At 39.2% G+C, this 27,908-nt stretch overlaps 1 protein-coding gene across 5 annotated transcripts in view; it reads left to right on the forward strand.

The window, feature by feature from the left end:
* The first annotated feature begins 377 nt into the window (after positions 1-377).
* Positions 378-27,908, forward strand: part of KATNAL2 (katanin catalytic subunit A1 like 2) — a 150,946-nt gene continuing 123,415 nt past the window's right edge. For 4 of the 5 annotated variants that reach the window (XM_023586400.3, XM_004484692.4, XM_023586401.2 and 1 more), the window contains exon 1: positions 378-505. In XM_023586400.3, the coding sequence (XP_023442168.1) occupies positions 455-505 (51 nt within the window). In that variant the 5' untranslated portion in view covers positions 378-454. The remainder of the gene's footprint in view (positions 506-27,908) is intronic. The other variant, XM_071208552.1, reaches the window with a different exon arrangement.

The raw sequence follows: 27,908 nt of genomic DNA on the forward strand, positions 1-27,908 counted from the left end.
CTCAAAGGAAAGCATGTGGGAGTTTCCAAATTTTAAGATGGGATCTTAAAGTATAGTTTTAGGATCATAAATCAAAAGGCTCATCAACTGTCAAAATAAAGTACGAATTCTATAGTACATAACTTCAGGTCACCTCACACTTGAGAGACTGAGCATTACAAAAGCCGGAACAATTCCAAAACCCGCCCAAACCCTGACAAATCATCCTCTCGGTCTCTGATTGGCCAGTGCCCCGCAAACGCAGGATTAAAGCAGGCTCTGTTTAACATTGATTGGCATGCTAAAGAATCTATCTGTGGCCGGTGATTGGCTGAGCCGTCTAGGTTCTGGCCTATCCTGAAAGGGGCGGGCTGGTTAAGCATCGGGTTTCCCGGAGCCGGATTCCTTGCGTCTACTGGTCAGCCTAGTAACTGGCTCCTTTTCTCCCTTGTCTTGGCTTCTATCACCGCGTCTGATGGAGCTTTCTTACCAGGCCCTTAAATTTACGCATCAGGCTCGGGAAGCGGTAAGGAAAGCGTATACGAAAAAGAACACTACGACGACCTTGTCTCCCTCTCCTTTGTTGCTGCAGGTTGACTCGCGAGTTTCCGGTTGCTGTCGCAACAGAGTCCGCCACCCGAGTGGCGCAAGCGCAGTGACGACCCCTAGGCCCCACCGGCGAAATCCGGAGGGCTGGGCTTGAGACCCGAGACTGAGAAAGGATGTTATCTGTTACTGTGGTGGCTTTGAGGGCGACAGTGGGCCTGGTGAAAGGGACGGCAGGGTCACTTTGTGACTGAGGAAATGGGATCGTGATGGGGCAGTATTATTAGGCTAAATCCTAACAGCTGAGTGCATTTGGGGAACGGTCAAAATGCGATTGTTGCAAGGCAAGAAAAGATTTACCTGGGAGTTAGAATACTGGGTTCTGGTCCTGACTCCCCACTACCAAGGCCGAGAGACTTTAGGCATTTTACTTATCCTTTCGGGTTTCAGCCCCACCCCCCTCATTTGAAAATAAGGGAATTGGACTGACTGTACTGCTTTTCACACGAAGATTACATGAACGTACAGTGATTTCTTTTTGTCTGTATTATCTGCTAACTGGCCAGCAATACTTTCCACAACAATGAACACGCATTGAAGATATAGTATATGTTGAGCATTGGGGAAATAAAAACAATGCTTTAGGACAGGGGTTCTTAACCTTTCTTGTTCCACCCCTTTGCCGTCAGGTGAAAACCACGGACCCCTTACTAAGTCCACACTATACTGTGTATTTTTTAAAATTTCTTTTTTATTAAAGTTAATAGATCACAAGGGATGTTACATTAAAAACATAAAAAAAAAACAAAAACAAGAAACATAAGAGGTTCCCATATAACCCACTCCCCACTCCCCACTCTACCACATCATTTTTGTAAATTGTACTTTTTTGAAGATATATACATCACACACAAAAAATGTTACACTAAAAAAATGTAAGAGGTTCCTGTATACCCTCCACCCCCCACCGCACTCCTCCCACACCAACAACCTCCCTCATCATTGCGGCACACTCATCGCACTTGGTGAACATATTTTGGGGCACTGCTGCTCTACACAGATAATAGTTTACCCTGTAGTTCACACTCTCCCCAGTACATTTGACCCTGCAATATCATTAAGGCAACTCAAAATCCTAAAAATGCCCCCACATCACATCTCTTCTACCCTCTCCCTGCCTTCAGCAACTACTGTGGCCACTTTCTCCACCTCGATGCTAAAGTTTCTTCTATTACTCGTCACAATAGTTTTATAGTAGAATATCAGTAAGTCCACTCTAGTCCATATTTTATTCCTCCATTCTGTGGACTCTGGGATGGTGATGTCCCCTTCGCTTCTAGATCAAGAGGGGGTTTAGATTCCACATGGATAATGGATGCAATTCCTCTGCTTACAGTTGTAGGCACTCTAGATTCCCTGGTGTGGTGGTTGACCATCTTCACCTCCCTGCTAGCTGACCTGGGTAAGAACAACGAACCAGAGAGTAGGAGTCGCCACTCTGCTGATGCTCAGGGCCCAGCTGGCACATGGGCAGTCCAGAGATTCAAGTCTCCAAAGTATGGACCATCCCTAGTGTCAACCACAGGTTCAGTAAAAGTGACAGAATAGGCATGTGTAGAAAAGTCATCTGAGTCCAGCTCTGTCACACATAGGAGCACAAATTCCAAAGTAGGGTCCCCTGACATGGCACAGAATTCCAAATCCATCTGCCATGACTATACACCCTGTGGATCTCTGTATCCTTCAGGAGAACCAGTACCTAGGGTTGTATCTACTTTGGCTTTTTCTGGGGTCTGCTGAGGTGTGTGTATGCATGACCCCTCTGATGACCTTCCGACTCTTTTTGGAAGACTCTTAGCCATATCAACTCATTTGTTTTTGCCATTTCCCCCTTTTATTCAAGGTCAAAGAGCAGTGTTTAACACTTGATCCAATACGTAGGCTGAGATATTCTGCTGGTCTGAGCTGACTCTTTTATTCAAGGTCTCTTTCTAGTTGCTTCTCCAGTTAGTGATTGGTAGTAATCCCTCAGCTCTAGGGAGGCTCATCCCCAGGAGTCATGTCCCACATTGGAGGGAAGGTAATGCATTTACATACTGAATTTGGCTTAGAGAGTGGCCACATTTGAACAACATGGAGGCTCTCAAGAGGTAACTCTTAGGCAACTTACAGCTCTAGTCCTAGTTCATATTTCAGTCACACAGGCTCCTAAGCATAGTCATCAGTATGAAGGGCTCATTGATGGACCATCCTTCCTTGTTGATCTTTGCCATTGTTCTTGGAGGATTATTGATGTTCTATTGGGAATTGTTATAGAGCTCCCCTGGGTGTGAACTCAGCACTCCCTCAGTTGATGTTTGTAACTGTAACTACTATAAAAACACCCCACATATATCCTAACATATTTATGTTTCCTGTATGCATGCCCTGGAGAACTCCCCCTCGCCATGTGCTCCGCATCAATAACACTCCACACCAGAGTTCCTCCCCTGCCATAGTTTAACCTCTCTGTGATCCAAAACTTCTTCAACAATGAATCCTAATATATTGCCAAAGTCAATTAATAGGAAATTGAAATACAGGGATGGGTTTAAAGTTTAGAAATAGAACGCATAGTAATTTAGAAATACTAAAAGTACAAATAAATTGGTGTATTAATAAAATGAAAAATATAAAGCTTTGTTTCTAGCGTTTTGCCTTTCTTCACTGTAATAGGTGTTGCCCTGTATGTACAGTGGCAAGGCACTTCCATTTCTTCCTCAGTGTCTACATTCTTTGTTTTTTTTTTTTCTTTTTTCTTTTCTAATTTTTAATTTTGTCTTCAAAAAAGTTTTGGATCACAGTAATTCACATATGCAACATAGGGGACGCCCAGATAGCCAACGTCAAACCCTTCTTCCCTTTCCCCAGCAATGATCTCTTTACATGTTCATGTTATATTTGCTGCAGCTGATGTACAAAATTTGAATCATAGCTATAAAACATGGTTCCATTTTAGTTTACATTATTGTTTGTATTTTAGACTGTACAAATTTCTAAATTTTTAGTTTCCTTATGTTTTACATTATAATTTACATATTAGTTTATAGACTTTTACACACTTTAGATGTAAGCTGATATATCCATCATTGCATGATCTTGTGGAGCACTTCCATTGCCCCTCAGGTCCCTGCTTCCATCCGTGCTATACCTCTCTTTCCCTTCCGTCAGGGCACACTGTGACACTCAATCTTCACCACTTGAGAATCAGATTTACAGATACTGCAACAATGCTGAGGGTTTGACATACTAGACTGCCCTAACTAATTGGGAGCCATCGATCCTCTCCAGACACAATTCCCTTCCTTTGGGAACATCAGGTCTCCCCAGGATGTGGGTACACCCTCACACTCATTGTATGGGTCTCCACCCAATGATATGAACACACTGTGACAAAATGAGCACTCACATACTCCCTAGAAGCTTGCCCCTGTACCAGATGCCCACAGCCCCCCCAAGCACCTTAAACACGTGATCCTTCCTTATTATATTTTCTAAATAATTTTCTCAACAGTATAGTTTCAAACATATACCTGACATTCTCCCATATTCAACAGTTCTCCCCAGCCCTCCCCCCAGTTCCTTGGATCATCTGACCCATACTCCCAACTCTAGCCCCTCTCAAGCCCACAAAGCCCCACCCAAAGGTATTCCTATGCCCCCATCTTATCCCTTCCCTGTACAAATACTTACCTCCAGCTTGTCATAGACTTCACCCATGTAGGTGTCAGCTCCCAACCTTCCTTACCCCCCTCCAGATTCCTTAAAGCCTATCTTCCAGTCTTTAGCTATCTGAGACAACTCTGTTTGCTTGTTTCATATCAGAGAGGTCATGTAGTATTTGTTCTTCAATGACTGGCTTGCTTCACTCAACATAAGGTCCTCAAGATTCATCCATATTATCACATGTGTTTATAGTGTATTCTTTCTTATAGCTGAGTAGTGTTCCATTGTATGTATATACCACATTTTATTTATCCATTCTTCCGTCAGTGGGCATTTGGGTTGATTCCAACCTTTGGCAATAGTGTATAATGCTGCTGTGAACATTGGTGTACATATATCAGTTTGTGTCCTTATCTTCAGATCTTCTGGGTATATACCCAGCAGTGGAATTGCTGGGTCATATGGCAAATCTATAGCTAACATTTTGAGAAACCACCAAACTGTCCTCCAGAATGGCTGGATCCTTCTGCATTCCCACCAGCAGTGGATGAGTGTTCCCATTCCTCCATATCCTCTCCAGCACTTGTAGTCTGTTTTTTTTTGATAGCTGCCAGTCTTATGGGAGTAAGATGGTATCTCATTGTAGTTTTGATTTGCATTTCCCTAATAGCTAGTGATTTTGAGCATTTTTTCATATACTTTTTAGCCATTTGTAGTTCTTTTTTGGAGAAGTGTCTGTTCAAATCTTTTTCCCATTTTTTAAATGGGTTGTTTGTCTTTTTATTTTCAAGATATAGGAGTTCTTTATATATGCAGGATATAAGTCTCCTATCAGATATATGGTTACCAAATATTTTCTCCCATTGTGTAGGCTCTCGTTTCACTTTCATGACAAACTCCTTTGAGGTGCAAAAGTCTTTAATTTTGAGGACGTCCCATTTATCTATATGTTCTTTTGCTGCTCATGCTTTGGGTGTGAAGTTTATGAAGCCATTTCCTATTACAAGATTCTGTAGATGCTTCCATACGTTGTTTTCCAAGGTCTTTATAGTCTTGGCTCTTACATTTAGGTCTTTGATCCATCTTGAATTGATTTTTGTATAAGGTGTGAGATGGTAATCCTCTTTCCTTCTTTTGCATATTGATATCCAATTCACTAGACACCATTTGTTAAAGAGGCCATTCTCTCCCAGTTGAGTGGGCTTGGTGGCCTTGTTGAATATCAGATGACTGTATATATGAGGATCTATATCAGAACTCTCAATTTGGTTCCATTTGTCAGTGTGTCTATCCTTGTGCCAATACCATGCCATTTTCACTACCATAGCTTTGTAGTATGTTTTGAAGTCTGGTAGTATGATTCTTCCAGTTTCATTTTTTTTTTTCATTACGTCTTTGGCTATTCAGGGCCTCTTTCCTTTCCAAATAAATTTCATAGTTAGTTTTTCTAGTTCATTAAAAAAAAGTTCTGTTGATTTTTATTGGGATTGCATTGAATCTGTAGATCAGTTTTGGTAGGATAGATATCTTAATAATATTTAGTCTTCCTATCCATGAACACTGAATATTCTTCCTTGCGTACATCAGCACTGCACATGGGCCAGCTCACCACACAGGTCAGGAGGCCCTGGGTTTGAACCCTGGACCTCCCATATGATAAATGAACACTTTATCAGTTGAGCCAAATCTGCTTCCCTATTTTATTTTTATTTACCTTTTGGGGGAAGACTCAACCACATATTAACAAGTGCCTTGTTCTTTGGTTTAGTTTTCTACTCATTTGATAGAAGTTCTTCAACTTTTGGACAGAACTATAAAATTTTAAATATGGTGAAGTTCATCAGGTAAATTTCTGTTTCTTTTTTTTTTTCTTGGAGACATTCTTTCTGGACTTTCTCATTCTCCTGCCCTATGGACATTTTGCTGTCTGGGCTTGCTATACAGCTTTCTTTCTGGAAAACCCTTTGCTCTTTCCTGTGTTAGAAATCATGTTTCCTAGATCTTGTCTTCCTCCTTCTTGGCCTATGTCCCTGTCTTAGGGAAACACATCAACCAGTAGGTATGGTTTTTGTGCCAAGGTATGTATGAAACTCTGTTCTTTCCTCACCTTAGTTTGGTTGAGATTAATATTCTAGGTTGGAACTGATTTCATTTCATTTGAGAAGGCTTCTTTTCTTTTGGCTTCCAGTGTAACTGTGGAGAAGTCTGATGCCATTCTTTCTTTCTCTCAAAGCTTTTAGAATCTTCTCTTTAACATCCCTACGGGGAGCAGCTGTAGCTCAAGTGGTTGAGTCCCTGCTTCTCATGCATGAGGTCCCAGGTTGGATCCCTGGTACCTCCTAAAACAGAACAAAACAAACAAACAAAGAGAAAACATCCCTAGGTTCTGATTTTCACAAAGATGGCTTGTTGAGGATCCCTTTTCTTTTATTGTGCTGGACATGTAGTTGTGGGCCATTTAGATAAAAATATTCATGTACTTCAATTCTGGAAACAATTCTTGCCTTATATCTTTAAGTAATTTCCTCCCCTCCTTTTTTCCCTGCTCATTTTTTTTCTTTCTGAAAGTCCTATAGAATGTTTGACTAGAGTTTGCTTCACTGTTCAGCATACAGACTTGAAGTTAATTACTTCTTCCTTCAGCTAGGCCTAGTGCCCCATATCTCTTGTTTCTCTGGTTGAGTTTCTCCTGTGAGGAAACCTCCAGTCCTCTGCCAGGGTAGTGGAGGAGCGGTTACCTGTTTAGGGTAGGGGAAGGAGTTTGTAACTCTGTGTTCAGCCTGTTCTTCACTCCTCACTTCTGTGCTTAGAGGTGCTGGTGTACTAAGTGGCACCCGGTGCCTCCAGTTCCTGAAACTTTACAGCCTTCTTCTTCTGTAGGTGTTGACTTTGCTTTTGGCTTTCTTCATATTCCTAAATCAGTTGGCATTGATCCCATTTGCTTTCAGTCTGTCAAAGTTTGATTGATATAGCCTATCTATTGTCACCAGCTCATTCTTTGTCCTTGAGGGATCATAGCAGTTTTTTTTCCTCCTTTTTCTTTTTCTTTTTATGGAAGCAGGAGAATTTTATGTAAAGCAAAAGTACACACTCAAGACGGGAACGCGGGTGTACTTGTATGAGTTGCACGATTTGCCAGGACATAGCATTTTTATTCCTTTACTATCATTTTAATATGGTCTGAGGAGGGAGTAGAGATAAATGGTCTTTAGACTACTTTTAATTCTACAGATTTTTATTGATTGTCTACTGGGTACAAAGAATCATGCTAGTTGCTCTGGCAGGGAGTGGTTTCAGAGAAGTGAATTTAAAAAAAGCAACTAATATGATTTGTTTGTAAGAGGTAACTTTTTTTACATTTTTGTTGATTTCAAGTTAGGCATTCCACGTACATATGTTTGTATACTCAAATTTAGTTTCAAATATGCATGCACATGTTTATATATTAAAAATTACTTTTACATATGGATAAGGTAGGAGCTGATGACCTGGCACCAAATATAATTTTTTTATGCCATTGCATTGAGCATAAGAATGAGAGTTAGGTCCTTTTGAATTCATATCCTGTTTCCATTTATTAGCACTGAGGTAAGCATGTATTTATTCATTAACACATAACAAACATTTAGTGCCTATTTTGTATAAAATGTACTAGGGTCTTGAGATAGTAATTAATGGGAATGTTGACACTGTTGATTATTCTTTGGAAATGCCTTTTCTCTAGGCTTTCAGAGACTTTGTTTTGTAATCTCCTTCTTGGTGAGTTTCTCTTTCTCTGTCCTTTACTTTCTTGTTCTTTAGGATCTGAATTTGCTTTTCTTGGGAAGCTTTCCCCAGGCCAATCCTTATTCCCAAACTGGATATGTTGCCTGCCTTTATGCAGTGAGTAGCATCTCCAAACTACCCTTATCCCAGGGAATTATAATTGAAGTTTTACTTCTTAGTTCCTTTCTCTGTCCTAGTAGACTTTAAGTTACTTAAGGACAAGGACTCTGGCAAGTTTATTTCTGACTAATAAATGGATCACGCTGTTGCAGCATGTCTCAGGATTTAATGTACATACTAAGCACCTAGGATGGTTGTTTTTGTTTCTGTTTTTTAAAAAAAATTTTTAGGAGTTACTGGGGTTTGAACCCAGGACTCTGTACATGCGAAGCAGGCACTTAAACAGTGATTTATGCCAGCTCCCAACCCAGGGTATTTTTTTTTTTGTCTTTATTTATTTTTTTAATATTACATTAAAAAAATATGAGGTTCCCATATACCACCCACCCCCCTCACCCCACTCCTCCCCCCCTAACAACAATCTCCTCCATCATCATGAGACATTCATTGCATTTGGTGAATACATCTCTGAGCACCGCTGCACCTCATGGTCAATGGTCCACATCATAGCCCACACTCTCCCATGTTCCACCCAGTGGGCCATGGGAGGACATACAATGTCTGGTAACTGTTCCTGCAGCATCACCCAGGACAACTCCAAGTCCTGAAAACGCCTCCACATCTCATCTCTTCCTCCCATTCCCTACCCCCAGCAGCCACCATGATGACTTTCTCCATATCAATGTCACATTTTCTTCGATTACTAATCACAATAGTTCATGAATAGATTATTAGTAAGTCCACTCTAATCCATACTCTATTCCTCCATCCTGTGGACCTTGGAATGGTTGTGTCCACTCCACATCTATATCAAGAGGGGCTTAGATTCCACATGGATGCTGGATGCAATCCTCCTGCTTTCAGTTGTAGGCACTCTTGGCTCCATGGTGTGGTGGTTGACCTTTTTCAACTCCATTTTAGCTGAGTGGGGTAAGTCCAATAAACCAGTGTAGGAGCTGAAGTCTGTTGAGGCTCAGGGCCCGGCTATCACCTTGTCAGTCCAGAGATTCAGGTCCCCTGGGTATATATTAAACCCCAGCACCAACTACACTTCTGGCAAAAGTAACAGGAGAGGCTTGTGAACAAAGATCACATCTGAATCCAGCTCCATCACACAGAAACACAAACTCCAAAGTAGGGCCAACTGACATGACATTGAATTCCATCTGCCATGACCATAGATAGAACCTGTGGGTCTCTGTAGCCCTCAGAAGAACCAATACCCAGGGTTGTATCTACTTTATCTGTCTCAACCCAGGGTATTTTAAAAATTCAGATTCTAATCTAGAAGCTCCCGTGTGGCATCTGAGAGTGCATTTCTTCAAGCTCCTGTTTGACAGTAATGCTGCCGGTGATCTTTGGTAGCAAACATCTGGAAATGGAGAATTCCATTTGATAACAAGACTGTATCCAGTTTGTAAACCTCCCCATTTTCTTTTTCAACCTGAATTTAAGAATCTTTTATAATACGTTAAGGTCAGGGAAGCTCTTAGGAGTAATTGCCTGGGTGTTTTCAATTTGACTGCACAATTAAAAACAAACAGTAATTGGTGTTAATGCACAGGAATGGCTTTTGCAAAGCCATAATTGATCCACACATTTATGTATGCACACAAAATTACCCTGAAACAAAAGCTACTTTTATTTGTTCTCACATGTCATTATATATACTTTTCAGAAGTTGCTACTTGGCTTAAGCGAGACTTTTATGTTTAAAAATACCTACTGTAAGTGTTAGCAAATTAATGAGGTAGTTGACTATTTAGTTTTTTAAATGAGTGTTGTTAAATGCCTTAGATTTTATTAATTGCCTGGGCCCTTAAAAAAAAATCCCAGAGTAATTGAAAATTTAATTACATCAGTGTTTTTCTTCAAAGAACTGAAGCTTATTAAACTTTAAATGTTCAAACATTTAAGTATCTATTGAAATACCAATAGCTATAAACAATGTGCTATTCTAAATACTAATTAAACAAACTCTAAATCACTATAAAGCTAAGTTGAATTTTAAGTAACTCTTATGTTTTAAGTACTCTGCTCCTACATAAGGAAGATTAACCGCTTCACTACTGACCAACGGCTGCAGCCTGGCGGGCATCTTTAAAATACTGTGGTTGTTAATTTACATTCTTACTGTACCTGGGCCAAAAAAGGAAGACTGATCAGACAACCTGAAACACTGTGCTCATGCCATATTGATACTCTTGGAGATGTATTCTTTTCTTTTTATCACTAATGGAATATAAAGGTGTGAATTTGTATATTTGATGTTTTAGGCCAAAAACACTCCTACTCTCCTTCTTTTGTAAAAATAACATTTATTAGGCTTTATTTTTAAATGATGAAAGTATAAATCAAATCACCCAGATAAATCCTGTAAACATTTTTTTAAAAATTGATATGACTTCTTTTTTCAACCTTGATGGAGTAAGTACCTGGTACCAGTTTAGCCTTCCTGGTATAAGCAACTAGAAAACTAGACTAAATATGTGAATAAACTTTTTTTTAAGACATTGGACAATAGGACTGTGATCCCTGAGAGAAGGCCTTCTGTCTAGAGGCAATAACTGAATTCTGGCACAGAAAGGAGAACTTACTTACGCAAAGCACAGTTGTTTTGATGAGATGAAGAGGCACAGACTGGAGTTTGGAGGAGGCTGAGGAGGTTAGAACTGAAAGGGAAGAGTACCTGAGAGGAGGGAGCTATGCAAAGCAAGAGCTCCAGAATTTTGAGTTTTGGGCTGAATATCAAGTTGTGAAAATGTATGAAACTGGGCAAAGACCAATTAAAGGGAACTACAGTATAAACTGAGCAACTACTGGTTCTCATGTTTCATTGGGAGACATTTGAGTTCCAACCAACCTGAGTGGAGAAATCTTGTTTGAACAGCAAAATATTTAGTAGAGGTCCCAGAACAACTATGTATTAAGAGTAGGCTGGGAAGCGGATTTGGCTCAATGGATAGAGTGTCCACCTACCACATGGGAGGTTTAGGGTTCAAACCCAGGACCTCCTGACCCATGTGGTGAGCTGGCCCACATGCAGAGCTGATGCACGCAAGGAGTGCTGTGCCACGCAGGGGTGTCCCCCGCGTAGGGGAGCCCCATGTGCAAGGAGTGTGCCCCTCAAGGAGAGCCGCCACAAGTGAAAAAAGCACAGCCTGCCCAGGAGTGGCGCCACACACATGGAGAGCTGACACAGCAAGATGACACAACAAAAAGAGACACAGATTCTGGGTGCCACTGACAAGAATACAAGTGGACATGGAAGAACATACAGCAAATGGACACAGATGGCAGACAACTGGGGGGGGGAAGGGGAGAGAAATAAAAAATTAATTAATTTTAAAAAAAAGAGTAGGCTAAACTAGACTTAGAAATAAAGCTTAAAAATGAACCTTGTTAGGATCAGGCTGATAAAAAGTTAACCAAACTATCTGCCAAAACGAAACTCAACACACTTTAAAAGAAGACAGTAAAATTCAGATAATCTCAGTGTCTGACATCCAGTAAAAAATTACTAGACATAAGAAACAGGAAATTGTGACCCATAACTAGGACAAACACTGGTAATAGAAACAATAGAAATAGATCCAGAAGTAGCCAAGAAGATGGAATTAGCAGGTAAGGATTTTAAAAATAGCTTTTATAAGTATGTTTAGGGTTTAAAGGAAAGAATGATCATAAAGAGAGAAAGAGAAGATATAAAAAGAATAAAATAGAATTTCTAGAGCTGAAAAATACATTATCTTCAATGAAAAATTCATTGAATGGCTTAAGTAGATTAGACACTGTAGAAGAAAAGACTACTGAATTGAAGAAATCACAGTCCAAACTATCTAAACTGAAACACATGGAACAGAAAAAAAAATCTGGGAAAAACTTAACAAAGCTTCATGACCTGAAAGACAATATCAAGTGGTCTAACATAAATACATTTAAATTCCAGAATGGGAATGAGAAGATGAAAAAATGTTTGGAGGAATAAGAGCCAATTTTTTCCCAAAATTCAATGAAAACTACAAACACATAGATCCAAAAATCTCAATTCCAAGAAAGATAAACACTTGCTGGCTTTGATGAAGCAACCTGCCATGTTGTGGGATGCTTCATGGAGATGAGGGAAGCAAGGAAATGAGAAAAGCTTCTTGTCCACAGCCAAAAAAACAAACAAACCCTGTCTTACATCCTCCCAAGAACAGAATTCTGCCAACAACGACGTGAGATTGGAAGCGGATCCTTCCCTCGTAGAGCTTGGATTGCAGCTGTGTAAGAGGTCTTGAAGCAGAGGGCGCAGTGAAGCCATGCCTGGATTCCTGACCCAGAGAAGACATGAGATAATAAAATTGTATTATTTAATACCACTTAGTTTGTGGTAATTTATTATGCAGCAATGATAACTAATACAACTACAAACCTGGTAAGTGGCCAGAATTAAAAACCTTGACAATACCAAGTTTAATGAGAATGTGGAGTAACTGTGATTTTGATATATTGCTGGTGTGAGTATAAAATGTTAAAACCATTTTGGAAGTTTTTAATAAAATTATAAATGCACTTACTGTATAACTAAAGAATTCTAGTCTAAGGTATTTACCCAAGAGAAATAAAACCATACGCTCACAAAAGGACTTGTTCACAAAGATTCATACTGGCTTTATGCACAATGGAAATATCAATGAACAGGTGAAGGGAAAAACATACAATGGTATATTTATGCAGTAGAATACTAAGCAATAATAATGAATGAACTGCTAATACATGCAACAACATGAATGAATCTCAAAAACATTATGATGGCAAAAGAAGCCAGTCACAAAAGAATATACTGTATCATTTGATATATGTGAAATTTTATAATATACAAATATAACCCATAGTGATAGAAATTAGATCAATAGGTGCTTCTGCTAGGTGGTGGGAGGAGACTGCATAGGGGTGAAAGGAACATTTTGGGATAATAGAAATGTTCTGAATCTTAACTGAAATGTTGGTTACATGTGTGTATAAATTAATCAAAATTCATTGACCTGTACACTTAAAATGCATGCATTTTATTGTCTATAAATGGCTCCTTAATAAAGTTGATCTCAAAATGGTATAAAAATTCAAACAGCATTTAACAGAAAGGTATCCAATAAAAAGTAAATGCTTTCTTTCCTACTTTCTATCCCCTGTCCATTTCCACTTTCTGTCTCTATAGGGAACTACTACCCATAGCTTCCTATGTATGTCTATTCAGAAATATATTTACATGTAATAACTGCATATGCATATATATGTATATATATTTTTTCTTTCCACAAGAGATTATTTTTTTCATTCTCTATTTTCTTTCCCACACTTTATTACATATTTTGAAACTCTTCAGCAAATATTTATGGAGTGCCTCTGTCAGGCACAGTTAGTACTGGGAACATAGCTGTGAAAAAAGATGCTGTTTCTGCCTTCATAGTGATTGTATTCTAATAGGGGAGGCAGCAATCAAGTAAACATATTGACCAAGGAGTAGAATTGCTAAGTCATAGAATAGCTATAAGTTTAACTTCAGTAGGTAATGGCAAGCAGTTTCCCACAGTGGTTATATCAATTTGTATTTCCTCTTGCAGTGCATGTGAGTTCCCATTGCTCTGCAAACTCATCAACACTGGATATTATCATTCAGTTTCTTTTATTTTGCATTTCCTTGATTACAAATGATGTTAAGCACCTTTTCATTTGTTTATTAGCCATTTGTAGATCTCATTTTGTGAAGCATCTATGACATCCATTTTTCTGCTGGGTTAGTTTTTCTTTAAAAGAATTGGTTTGTAGCTGTTAATTATATACTTTTATATTAGCTCTTTGGTTATATGTGTTCATATTTGCAACAGATCAGTATGTCCTTCCAATCTGATGGGTCTTTTCACTCTTGTTATGGTGTCTTTTGATAGATAAAAATTCTGAGTTTTAATAAATTTGCCAGTCTTTTCTTGTATGGTTAGTCTTTTTTTTTTTTTGTATTCTCAAAAAATCTTTCCTTATTCCAAACTCATGATATGTTCTTTGTATTATCTTCTAAATACCTTATTGTTTTGCTTTTTGTGTTTAGATCTACAATCCATGTGAATTGGACTTTTCTCTGTGTGTGAAAGGGGTGAAGAAAGCATTTATAGGGACATATAATTTTTCCAACAGTGCTTATTGAAAATGATGTCCTTTCTCACTGTTCTTTGTTCATGTGTATATGGATCTGTTTCTGACCCTCAGTTCTGTTCTACCGATCTACTTGTCTATTCCCTATATCAAAATTACACTGTCTTAATAAGTATAGTTGCATAATGTCTTGAAATCTAGTAGAGCAGAGCCTTCTTCTTGTTCTTTTTTGCAGAGGAATCACGATTATTGAGAATATGTACTTACATATTTTAGAATCAAAGTGTCAAATTCTACAAAAACTGTTGGGATATTGATTGGCATGGCATTGAATCATCTGCAAATATAGATCAATTTGAGGAGAATTGACAATTTTTAAAATATTGGGCCTTACAATCCATGAATATGATATGACTTTTTCTTCAGATCATTATTTTTATAGTGGCATTTTAGAGGTTTTTTGCATAGAGGTTTTGCCCATTTATTGTTAGATATGCTTCTAGTTTTTTTGATGCTATTATAAATGGTTTCTTGTTTTTTAAATTAAAGCAGTTTTATTCACACACCATACAGTCCATCCAAAGTGAGAATCAGTGGCTTTCAGTATAATCCCAGAGTTGTGCATTCATCACCACAATCAATTTTTTTTTAATTAAATTTTATTTTTTTATTTCTCTCCCCTTCCACCCTACCCCCCCCCCCACGTTGTCTACTATCTTGTGTCCATTTGCTGTGTGTTCTTCTGTATCTGCTTGCATTCTCAGTGGCACCAGGAATCTGTGTCTCTTTTTGTTGCATCATCTTGCTGTGTTAGCTCTCTGTGTGGCGCCACTCCTAGGTAGGCTATGCTTTTTTTGCATGCGGAGCTTTCCTTGCAGGGTTCACTCCTTGCGTGTGGGGCTCCCCTATGCAGGGGACACCTCTGCATGGCATGGCACTCCTTGTGTGCAGCAGCACTGTGCGTGGGCCAGCTTACCACATGGGCCAGGAGGCCCTGGGTTTGAACTCTTGATCTCCTATATGGTAGGCAGACACTCTTATCAGTTAAGCCACATACACTTCCCACCACAATCAATTTTAGAACATCCTGATTGCTCTAAACATAAAAAAGGGGAAACGGACTTTGGCCCAGTGGTTAGGGCGTCCGTCTACCATATGGGAGGTCCGCGGTTCAAACCCTGGGCCTCCTTGACCCGTGTGGAGCTGGCCATGCGCAGTGCTGATGCCCGCAAGGAGTGCCGTGCCACGCAAGGGTGTCCCCCGCGTGGGGGAGCCCCACGCGCAAGGAGTGCGCCCGTGAGGAAAGCCGCCCAGCGTGAAAAGAAAGAGCAGCCTGCCCAGGAATGGCGCTGCCCACACTTCCCGTGCCGCTGACGACAACAGAAGCGGACAAAGAAACAAGACGCAGCAAATAGACACCAAGAACAGACAACCAGGGGAGGGGGGGAAATTAAATAAATAAATAAATCTTTAAAAAAAAAAACCTTATAAAAAAAAAGAACTTTAAAAAAAATAATAATAAACAAAAAAAGAAAAAGAAAAAACTTTACCCTTATATATCCCTTATTATTGGTGTAGTTTCTTTGTTATGATTGATGAAAAAGCCTACAATATTATTAACTATAGTCTATAATTTGCATTAGTTTGTTTTTTTCAAATTCATTTTATTTTTATTACTGATATGTAGAAATTCAATTGACTTTTGTATATTGGCCTTACTGAGCTGCTGCTAAATCCATTTATTCTAATAGTTTATTAGTGGATTCTTTTGACTTTTCTATGTATACATATTATCTATGAAAAAAACCATTAATTCTTTCTTTTGAGTTCTTATGCTGTTTTTTCCTTCCCTAATTTTACTGGTTAGAAATCCCAATATAATGTTGAATGGAAGTGGGGATATGAGGAATTTTTTCTTGTTCCCAATCTCAAAGGGAAAACTTTCTAACATTTTACTGTCAGTATGATGTTGGCTATAGGTTTTTGTTTGTTTGTTTGTTTGTTTTTTAATAAGTTCTGGCTCCTGGTTCCCCTTACTCTTGCCCTTTTTCCTGATCTTTTAAAAACTTTTCCCTCTAGGATTCTGTTATGCGTTTGAGCTAGCCGGATATATGCCTTCACTCCCACTTTACAGAATGAAAAGTTAAGCATTCACTTATTTGCTGAAAGAATGGCTATTATCCTGATCTTTATGTAGCCTTAATAAATCTTTCGCTCTGTTATCTAATTTCCACCAGAAAGAAAAGTATGGATAACTTATTAACTCAGTGTCAAGTTTTGGTAGGGTACCTTCTCGCCTGTATTTTGCTGATTTACATTTAAAATTCCATGTAATAAGTAAATTTATTTAGTTATCGAGTATGCATTATTTGAGCTTTAGTTTATCTTGGAGAACATCATAGGAAGTTATATTGCTCAAAGCTAGAAGTTTATAGGTGCTTTATTGAGATGGTTTACTTTTTTACAAACACCCTTCCCCTGATACCATCTAATCTGCTTTCTATCTCTGTGAATTTGCTAATCTTAGGCCTGTTCTAAGTGATATCATGAATTTTTGTCTTGATGTGTTTTACTTATTTCCCTGAGATAATGTTCTTGAGGTTCTTCCATGTTGTAGCATGTTTCATAACTTCATTTTTTCTTATGGCCAAATAATATTCCATTGCATATATGTACCACATTTTGTTCATCCATTCATTTGTTGATGGATACTCAAGTTGTTTCTACCTTTTGACTATTGTGACTAATGCTGCTGTAAACATTGCTGTATGCTTACGTGTTTTGTTGACGTCTTTTTGTCAGGCTAAGGCAGTTCTCTTCTAGTTCTATTTTGCCCAGAGTTTCATTTTTGTTTTTTGTCAAGAAAGGATGTTGAATTTTATCAAATACTTCTCTGTATTTGTTGAAGTGATCATAACTTCTTTATTTTGTGATGTGGTACCTTAATTGTATCACTCAATTTTCTAATATTAAACCAACCTTCTTGCATTCCTAGGATAAGACAAACTTAGATATTACGTATTGTTGATTCATTTTTTTTTTTTTTAAAGATTTATTTATTTATTTTAATTTCCCCCCCTCCCCTGGTTGTCTGTTCTTGGTGTCTATTTGCTGCGTCTTGTTTCTTTATCTGCTTCTGTTGTCGTCAGCGGCACGGGAAGTGTGGGCGGCGCCATTCCTGGGCAGGCTGCACTTTCTTTTCACGCTGGGCGGCTTTCCTCACGGGCGCACTCCTTGCACGTGGGGCTCCCCCCACGCGGGGGACACCCTTGTGTGGCACGGCACTCCTTGCGCGCATCAGCACTGCGCATGGCCAGCTCCACACGGGTCAAGGAGGCCCGGGGTTTGAACCGCGGACCTCCCATATGGTAGACGGACGCCCTAACCACTGGGCCAAAGTCCGTTTCCCTGTTGATTCATTTTTGCTTGGGATTTTTTCATCTATATTAAGAAGACTGGCATATAATTTTCCTTTTTAAAAAAATTTTTGGTGTCCTTATTAGGTTTTGGTATGAAGAAATGATGAAGATTGGCATTGTTTTTCATTGACTGTTTTGTGGAATTTGCCTGAAAACAAATTTGGGTATGGGTTTTCCATTGGAAGTTTTGTGGGGTTTTTTTTGGGAGGGGGCATTCAATTGATTTTCTTTCTTTTTTTTATATTAAAAAATTTATTGAAGTATATCATTCATGCATGATCCTACATATACAATGAGTGTATAGTAAAAGTTGAGAGCTTACAAAACAGACATGCATAACATCATACAGGGCTCCCATACATCACCTACCATCATCACCTTGCATTGTTGTGAAACATTTTTTACAAATTATCAAAGAGCCTCATCAAAATAGTACTACCAACTATAGTTATATCTTACATTTGGTGTATTTTTCCCCCAACCCACTCTATTTATTTTCTGATTTAATTTGTTTTAAAATTTAATTCAGTTTTTAAAAAAAATAATTTTATTGATACATATTAATAAAGCATAAATCCATCTAAAGTGTACAGCCCATCCAAAATGTGCAATCAGTGGTATTTTATATAATCACACAGTTGTGCATTCAACACCCCAGTTATTACCAGAACATTTTAACTGCTCCAATAATAATAATAATAAACAAAAAACAGGCAAAAAAGCTCTGCCCCTTAATAATCACCTCCCAATCTTTTCATATGTCCCCCACCATACACAGCTGTCACTCTCTTCACGTCTTTCCAACTTATTTGCATCTACACTTTGCATAGACGGAGTCAAACAACATGCAGTGCTCTTTGTCTAGTTTTTTCACTTAGTATATTTCCTTTTTTTATCCTTAATGGAAAATTATTAATATATTACTGTATACAACTGTCCATAGTTCACTTTCATTGTATTTTTGCCTGATAATAACATCTTGTAACATTAATATACATTTGTTAAGTTTCAAAGAAAGTCTTCTATATACAATATTACCCATATTCAAATTTCACATGAGGTTTTGCTATGCTGTACAGTCCCATGTTTCCTTCTAACATGACCTTAGACTCCCTTTTAACCACTGTTGTACCCATGTATTAGCACTATTAGTTGCAAACACTATGATGTGTTTTCACCATTTCTAAAGATTTACAAACAAACTTTTTATCAATTCTGCACAGATTAACCCATAGCTTTCCATTCTCTAAGCTCATTCTATTTTCTGGTGACCTATATTCTAATTATTAACTCCATGAATTTACACAGCATATTTAGTTCTTAATAGCGCCATCGTACAGTATTTGTCCTTTTGTGTCTGGCTTGCTTCACTCATCATAATGTCTTCCAGGCTCATTCATGTTGTCATATGCTTCAAAACTTCAGTTCTTCTTCCAGCTGCATAATATTCCATCATATGTATACACCACAATTTTGTTTATCCATTCATCAGTTGATAGGTACCTGGGTTGTTTTCATCTTTGAGCAATGGTGAATGATGCTGCTATGAACATCAGTGTGCAGATATCGCTGGTCTCAGTTCTTCTGGGTATATACCTTATAGTAGTATGGCTGGTTCACATGGCAAATCTATATTCAACTTCCTTAGGAACTGCCAAACAATTCTCCACAGTGGCTGTACCATTATACATTTCCAAAAACAGTTTCCTCCCTTGCTGCTCTCATAGTTTTCTCTTTATCTTTGGTGTTTGACATTCTGTGAAGTATGTGCCTTGGAGAAGGTCTATTTGGCTTTATTCTGATTGGGGTATACTGCACTTCTTGGCATGTAAATGCATTTCTTTCATGAGAGTCGGGAAATTTTCAAGCATTACTTCCTCAAATACTCCTTCTGCCCTCTTTCTCTACTCTTCTCCTTCTGGAACTCCCAAGACATGTATGTAGTTGTGCTTCTATTATCATTCAACTGAGCCCCTGCTCATTTTTCCCCCATTCTTTTCTCTTTCTTCAATTTCAACTATTCTGTCTTCCATATCACTTATTCTTTCTTCTATCATTTTGAGTCTGCTGTTTTATGCCTCTGATATGTTTTTTTTTTTTTAGAAGGTACTGGGTATTGAACTCAGGATTTCATACATGGGAAGCAGGTGCTCAAACGCTGAGCTCCATATGCTCCCAATGAGAGATGTGTTTTTTGTTTGTTTATTTGTTTTTAGGAGGTAATGGAGATCAAACCCAGGATCTCATACATGGGAAGCAGGTGCTCAACCACTTGAGTTGCAGGTACTCAACCATTTGTGCTATATCTGCTTCTCTCTAATGTGTGTATGTTTTTTTTAAAGATGTATATTTATTTATTTCTTGTTTGCACTCACTGTCTGCTCTGTCTCCATTTGTTGTGTGCTTGTCTTCTTTTTAGGAGGCACCAGGAACCAAACCAAGGACCTCCCTTGTAGGAGGGAGGTGCTCAATGGCTTGAGCCACCTCCACTCCCACTTGTTGTATCTCTCATTGTGTTTTTTCCTTGTGTCTCTTTGTTGTGTCATCTCATTTCATCATCTTGTTGCATCAGCTCACCATGCCAGCCCATTGCATCAGCTCGCTGTATTGCTCCTTTTCTTTAGGAGGCCCTGGGAACTGAACCCAAGACTTCCCATGTTATAGATGACACCCAACTGCTTGAGCCATATCTGCTTCCCTCCAATATGTTTTCTATCTCACCTATTGTGTCTTTCATCCCCATAATCTCTGTTAGTTTTCTGTTCAAGTTTTCAAATTCTTTGTGTTTGCCTAGTGTCCTCTTGATGTCCTTTATCTCTTTAGATATATTGTCTTTCAACTAGTTGGCTTGATTTAGGATATTTGTATGAACCTTACTGATTAGTTGTCTCATATCCTGTGTCTCATCTGGAGTTTGATATATTCCTTTGCTTGAGCCATATTTCTTACTATGGCTTTTAATTTAGATTATGATAATGAGTTCACTCTGATGCTCAGTTTCTCTTTCTTGTGTAAGTATTCAGTGGTGGGAGGCTTTGTGTTATCTGCTATTCTTTGATTCTTGGTTCAACCTGTTGTAGCTCTTTAGGATTATCCCTGTATTGTTGCTGAAATCTGGATCATGGACCCAACCAGTAATGGTTTGCAGACCTGCTTTCAAGGACCTTGGGGAGGGAGACTGTGAAGGCCCAAGAAAGCCTCTCTTTATTTATTTACTTTTAATTTCCTTGCATATACCTCCTTGGTCCACCAGCAGATGGAGCTCATTGGCAGCCCTCTTGGTTCCCACCCTGGTCTGAATGTTGTTGGCTACAACAACCACCACTGCAGCAATGTGACAGGGGATCCTTCCTCAAGGCTTTTCAGAGCCTTTGTTGTCATCACCTCTGTAAGGTTTAGAAGGTTTTCATTACTCCAAAAGGAAAAATTCCATACCCCTTTACACCCCCTATTGTTGACTCTTAGAATTGATATAATCTTTGACATTGCTGCAAAAATATTACGATATTACTGTTAACTATTGTATATAGATTACATTAGTTCTAATTTTCTGGTGTATCACCATATTCTTAAAACTTTGTAAAAGAAGAACATTCTTATATTTATACTGTTAACCACAGTCTTCATCCATCACTTAAATCACTTTGTAATACAGCCCATGGATTATCCTCTAGCTTCCTTTCAATTGACATTTATATCCTGAGACTACCCCTTTCAGCCACAATCACATTTGTAAATCAGTAGTGTTAGTTACACTCACTTTAATGTGTAACCATCAACTCTATTTATTTTCACACTTTTACGGGAAACCTTATTAAAAATTCTACATTTTTAAAACCTCAACCCACATTATATCTCCTAGTAACTTATATTCTAGAGTTTGCCTTCATGAATTTACTCATTGTATTAGGTTCATATTAGTAAGACCATATAATAATCATCCTTTTGTGTTTATCTTATTTCATTTAACACAGATGTTCTCAATGTTTCATCCATGTTGTAATATGCATTTCAATTTCATTTCTTCTTGCATCTGAATAGTATTCATTATATACCACATTTTGTTTATTCATTTTTTATCCATTCATATACACTTTTTTTTGTTGTTTATCCATTCATTGTTTTTCCATTCATGGAGACTTGGTTGTTTCCATATTTTAGCAATTATGAATAAGGCTGCTATGAACATTGGTGCTCAAATATTAATTTGCATTCTTGCTTTTAGTTACTCTGAAGATATTCCTAGTAATGAGATTGCTAGATCATATGGCAGTTCTGTGCTCAGCTTCTTGAGGTACTACCAAACTGTCTTCCATAGAGATTGCACCATTCTACTTTCTGACCAAAAGTGAAGGAGTGTTCCTATTTCTCCACATCCTCTCCAGCACTTGTAGTGGTTTTTTTGTTTGTTTGTTTGTTTTTAAACTGGCCATTCTGTAAGATGTGAAATGATATCTTGTAGTTTTCATTTGCATTTCCTTAATAGCTGGTGATGTTAAAATTTTGTGTGTGTGTGCTTTTTTGGCCATTTGTATTTCTTCTTTAGAAAAATGTCTATTTGAGTTGTTTGCCCATTTTGTAATTGGGTTGTAATTGATGGTTACGCTACTGTGTCAACTCAGCCAGGTAAAGGTGCTCAGTTGTGTGGTCAAGCAAGCACTGGGTTAATTGTAATACAAGGGCATTTCATGGGCTTTAATCATCAGTTACTTGATTGCATAGATAGCAGTTTACATTTACAATCCACTGAGGAGATTTCCTTCAGCAGTGATTGACATCTCATCTAATCAGTTGAAGGCATTCAGAGAGAGAATTCTTATCTCTACTTCAGAAAGCAAGCATCTCATGTGAACTCATCAGGAACCTTTATCTGAGCCCCTGGTTTGCATCCTGCCCTGCAGAATTTGGATTTGTGCCTCCCCAAAGTCATGTGAGACAATTTTACAAAATCTCATACTATTTACAGATATCTCCTGTTGGTTCTGTTTCCCTAGAGAACCCTGATTAATATAGCTTGGTACTGAGAGTGGGTGGCTCTTGAGAAACAGAATGTTAGAAATGGAATTTCTGAATTCGTTCTGAGAATTTTGCAATTGGCTCTCTACTCTGATTAGATTCAAGGGCACTGATGACTCACTTTCCAATAATCAAGAAGCCATGAAAGTCTATGATGTGAGTTGGCAACAGAGATACACAAAACATCACCACTGGATATGATTATTTCCATGCTTATAAGAGGCAAGGATCTGGGTGAGAGTTTAACATCTTAACAGAGTTTTATGGAGTTAAAAGGTACAATGATGTTGGCCAGTTGTACCTAAATTATGCTGGATACAGTTACAAAAGAAGGGAAGAGCTGAAGGCTTAAAATATGCAACTTGAGTGCTGCATGAATGATGTGAAAATTTCTATGTGTGCTCTTAAAGAAAATCTTTTTTCTTGCAACCACAGACTTAAGAGCTCTGAAAAACAGACTCATAGTCTCATTGTCGAAGTAGCAGAGTTACAATGGAAACTAAAATCTCTACCATGCAGGGTATCTCCTGTTAAAGTGAGGACGTGATTGGGAAGAAGTGGAACCCGGCGGACTGGGATGAAAACATATGGGTTGATGATATCAGTGAGGACATTGAAACCCTAAATTATGCTGCGACTATGCCCGATAAACCTGTCATGGTCTGCCTTGTGGAGACCACCCAATGTCAAGCTTGCATCATCTTGCCTCCTGCCTGCCCCAGGGAGTCTGGACCTACTTCCTTCCCTGAGGCAGGTAACACCCAACCTCAAGCCTATACTGCCCAAACTCCAGCCTGCCCCAAGGAGTCTGGACTTCTTCCCTGCCCTGAGGTGGGTAGCACTCAACTTCAATCCTACACTGCCCAATTTCCAGCCTGCCCCAAGGGGTCTCCATCTTCTCCTTGCCCTGAAGAAACCGTCACCCAACATCCACGAAAGAGTCTGCTATTTGACTCCCTGAATGGCGTTAATCCCTGAAAAGATAAATCCTGTCTCACCAGATGAAAGGGAAAAGGAATGCCCTGAGGTCAGTAGCTTGCAGGAGATTTCTAATTCCCTTACCCACTTCCACCACCCCTCTTTTCTTCCAGACCTATATCTAGACTAAAATTGCAACAAGCCCCCAAAGGTGAAGTACAAAGTGTGACACATAAGGAAGTACCATATAATCTAAAAGAACTGCATGTGTTTTCCAATTTATATAGACAGAAATCAGGAGAATACATCTGGGAATGGATAATAAAGATATGAGATAATGGCAGAAGGAATATAAAGTTGGATCAGGCTGAATTTATGATATGGGCCCACTAAGCAGATTCTAGATTCAGTGCTGTAGCTTGAGGGGTTAGAGAGGGCTCTAACAGTTTGTTTAGGTTGCTGACTGAAATATAGACCAAAAGTTTGCCTATAATGCCTGTGGTCAAGAAGTCCAATTTACCCTGGTATACTACAGATGAGGAAATCTTAAAGCTTAGATTAGAATGTTGGAATGGATTCACCATCTAAGACCTGCCCACTCACCCTAGGAATGTCCAGAGGATACACTTTTCACCAGGACTATGAGGAATACATTTGTGAGACTAACTCCATCTTTCCTGAAGAGCTCAGTGGTTGCTCTTCTCTGTAGTCCAGATATTACTGTGGAAACTGCTCTTATGGAACTACAGTCCTTAAAAACTATGGGGATGATTGAATCCAGGGTTGGCAGAAGCCAAGTTAACAGCACGTAATCGCCAAATACAAGGTAGGTGTGGCTACCACATTGAAAGGGAGACTCAAAGCAGTAATCAGAAGAGTCTGAATTGCACAGACCTATTCCGTTGGCTAATAGATCTTGGGGTACCCAGAAGTAAAATAGATGGAAAGTCTACTAAATTCGTGCTTGATCTGTATAAGCAGAAGAGTTCTGGGTCAAGTGGAAAAAAAAAAACATAACTTGAATTACAGAAACAGAGTCACAGCCCCTTAATCAATTCCCAGACTTGAGATTGTTTACAGACCCAGATGTCCTTGAATGAGGGGAAAGCCAGGTCCCCTTGGGGAAGGATTCTGTTACACTATCAAAAGTTTATACTGTTAATCTTCTCCCTAGCTTTCCCCAAAGTCACCTATAGCTTTTTACCAGGGTAACTGTGCATTGGGGAAAAGGAGATGATCAGATATTTTGGGGGTTATTAAACACTGGCTCAGAAGTGACCGTAATTCCAGGAGACCCAAAATATTGCTGTGGGGAAATGGGTGTAGCTCAGTGGTTGAGTGCTTGCTTCCCACGTATGAGGTCCCAGGGTCAATTCCTGGTAACTCCTAAAAGAAAAAGGAAAAAGAAAAGAAAAGAAAAAAGGATAGGAGAGGAAAGGAAAGGAAAAAGGTCACCATAAACAAATAAACAAAAAGAAAAGCCATTCAGTGAAAGCTTATGTTTAAAAAAAAAAATCACTGTGGTCTACCAGTCAGAGTAGGAGCTTATTGAGGCCAGGTAATCAATGGAGTTTTAGCTCAAGTCTGTCTCACAGTGGCTCTAATGGGTCCCTGGACACATTCTTTGGCTATTTTCCCAGTTCCAGAATGTATAATTGGAATAGACATACTCAGTAACTGGCAGAATCCCCATGCTGGATCCCTGACTTGCAGAGTGAGGGCTATTATGGTAGGAAAAGGCATGTGGAAGCCACTAGAACTGTCCCTACATAGCAAAATAGTAAATTAAAAATCCCTTTGGATTCCTGGAGGGACTGCAGAGATCAGTGCCACCATCAAGGATTTGAAGGATGCAGGGGTTGTGATTCCCACCACATCCCCATTCAACTCTTCTGTTTGGCCTGTGCAGAAAACAGATGGATCTTGGAGGATGGCAGTAGATTATTGTAAATTTAACCAAGTGGTGACTCTAATTGCAGCTGCTGTCCCAGATGTGTATCGTTGCTTGAGTATTTCAACACATCTGGTACCTAGTATGCAGGTATTTATCTGGAAAATGATTTTTTTCTTCAATTGCCTTTAGTAAGGACCATCAGAAATAGTTTGCTTTCAGCTGGCAAGGCCAGCAATATACCGTCACTGTCCTGCCTCAGTGGTATATCAACTCTTGAGCCTTATGTCATAGTATTGTCTGAAGGGAACTTGATCATCTCTCCCTCCCACAAGACATTATACTGGTCTATTATATTAATGATATCATGCTGATTGGTCCTAGTGAGCGAGAAGTAGCAATTACTCTAGACTTATTGGTAAGGCATTTCTGTGAGAAAGGATGGGAGATAAATCCACAAAAATACAGGGGCCTTCCACCTCAGTGAAATTCCTAGGTGTTCAGTGGTGTGGGGCATATTGAGATATCTCTTCTAAAGTGAAGGATAAGCTGTTGCATCTGGTCCTTCCTATGGCCAAAAAAGAGGCACAACACTTAGTTGGTCTCTTCGGATTTTGGAGACAACACATTCCTCATTTGGGTGTGCTACTCCTGTCCATTTACCAAGTCACCAGAAGCTGCTAGTTTTGAGTGGGGACCAGAAGAAGAGGAAGCTCTGAGACAGGTCCAGGCTTTTGTGCAAGCTGTTTTGCCACTTGGGGCACATGATCCAGCAGATCCAATGATGCTGGAAGCATCAGTTGCAAATAGAAATGCCATCTAGAGCCTTTGGCAGGCCCCCATAGAAGAATCACGACCAGACCCTTAGGATTTTGGAGAAAGCCCTGCCATCCTTTGAAGATAACCTCTCCTTTTGAGAAACAGCTTTTTCCTGTTTGCCTGAAATACAGGAGATCCTCTAGGGCATCTCTTGGTACTACCATATCCTGTGATTAAAGTCAATGGAGGGAAGCAGATTTGGCTAAATGGATAGAGCGCCTGCCTACCATATAGGAGGTCTAGGGTTCAAAGCCAGGGCCTCTTGACCCATGTGGTGAGCTGGCCCATGCACAGTCCTGATGTGTGCAATAAGTGCTGTGCCATGCTGGGGTGTCTCCCACATAGCGGAGCCCCACGTGCAAGGAGTGCACCCTATAAGAAAAGCTGCTCCATGTGAAAAAAAAAGCAGCCTGCCCAAGAGTGTCACTGCACACATCGAGAGCTGACGCAGTAAGATGAAGCCACAAAAAAAGACATAGATTCCCAGTGCCGCTGACAAGAATACAAGTGGACACAGAAGAACACAACAGCAAATGGACACAGAGAACAGACAACTGCAGTGGGGTGGCGGGGGGGGGGATGAGGAGAGAAATATATAAAAAATAAATCTTAAAAAAAAAAAGTCAATGGAAAATTGCAACAACCCAAGCAGGACTAGCAATGGCCCAGTATCTTCAGGAATGAAAGTTTGGGTCACCCCACCAGGCAAAGAACCATGGCCATTTGAGTTGCTCGCTGAGGATAAAGGGAATATGGAATGGGTAATGGAAGAAGGTAGTGGTAAATATGAACTTCAACCATATGACCAGTTATAGAAACAAGGACTATAATGTTCAGATGTTCATGCCTATTTTTCCTTGTTTTGTTATGATGTAAAAAAACTTTTTAAATAGTTTTACAATTTTATTATTGTTTTTCCTCTCCCTCCCCCTCCCCACTGTTTTTGCTGTGTCTGTCTGTTCTCTATGTGATCTTTTATATCTATTTCTCTTTTTGTCTTCTCTTCTAGTCTTTTTCCTCTAGGATTCACCAGGATTCAATCCTGGGGACCTCTGATGTGGAGAGAGGTTCCCTGTCAATTGCATCACCTCAGTTCCTGGTCTCTTCTGCGCTTCACCTTGATTCTCCCCTTCGTCTCTCTTGTTGCATCATCATCTTGCTGCATGACTCACTTGCGTGGGCACTGGCTCACTGCGTGGGCACTCGACTCACCATGCAGGCACTGGCTCACTGCACAGACATGCTTTCTCTTCTTTTTCACCAGGAGGCCCCAGGGATTGAACCTCAGTCCTCCCGTATGGTAGGCGGAGGCCCTATCACTTGAGCCACATCCACTTGCCGTTTTGTTATGATTCTGCTTTTATATGTACATAAAATGAATTTTGTTTTCTTCACTGACTTTTTTCTGTACCATATGATGTAAGTTGTATTAGTTTCATGCCATAGTTTTTAAGGATGTCGAATTTAAGAATGAATATTACCAAGGACTTATACCCTATTCTTGAGGGAATTAGTGTGTTTCTGGTTGTATACCAGACAGATGATTATTGTTAGGTGGAAATATATATCTGTTACTGTTTTTATTTAGAGACTGA

Source organism: Dasypus novemcinctus, chromosome 16, assembly GCF_030445035.2.
Source record: "Dasypus novemcinctus isolate mDasNov1 chromosome 16, mDasNov1.1.hap2, whole genome shotgun sequence".
NCBI classification, from domain to species: Eukaryota; Metazoa; Chordata; class Mammalia; order Cingulata; family Dasypodidae; genus Dasypus; species Dasypus novemcinctus.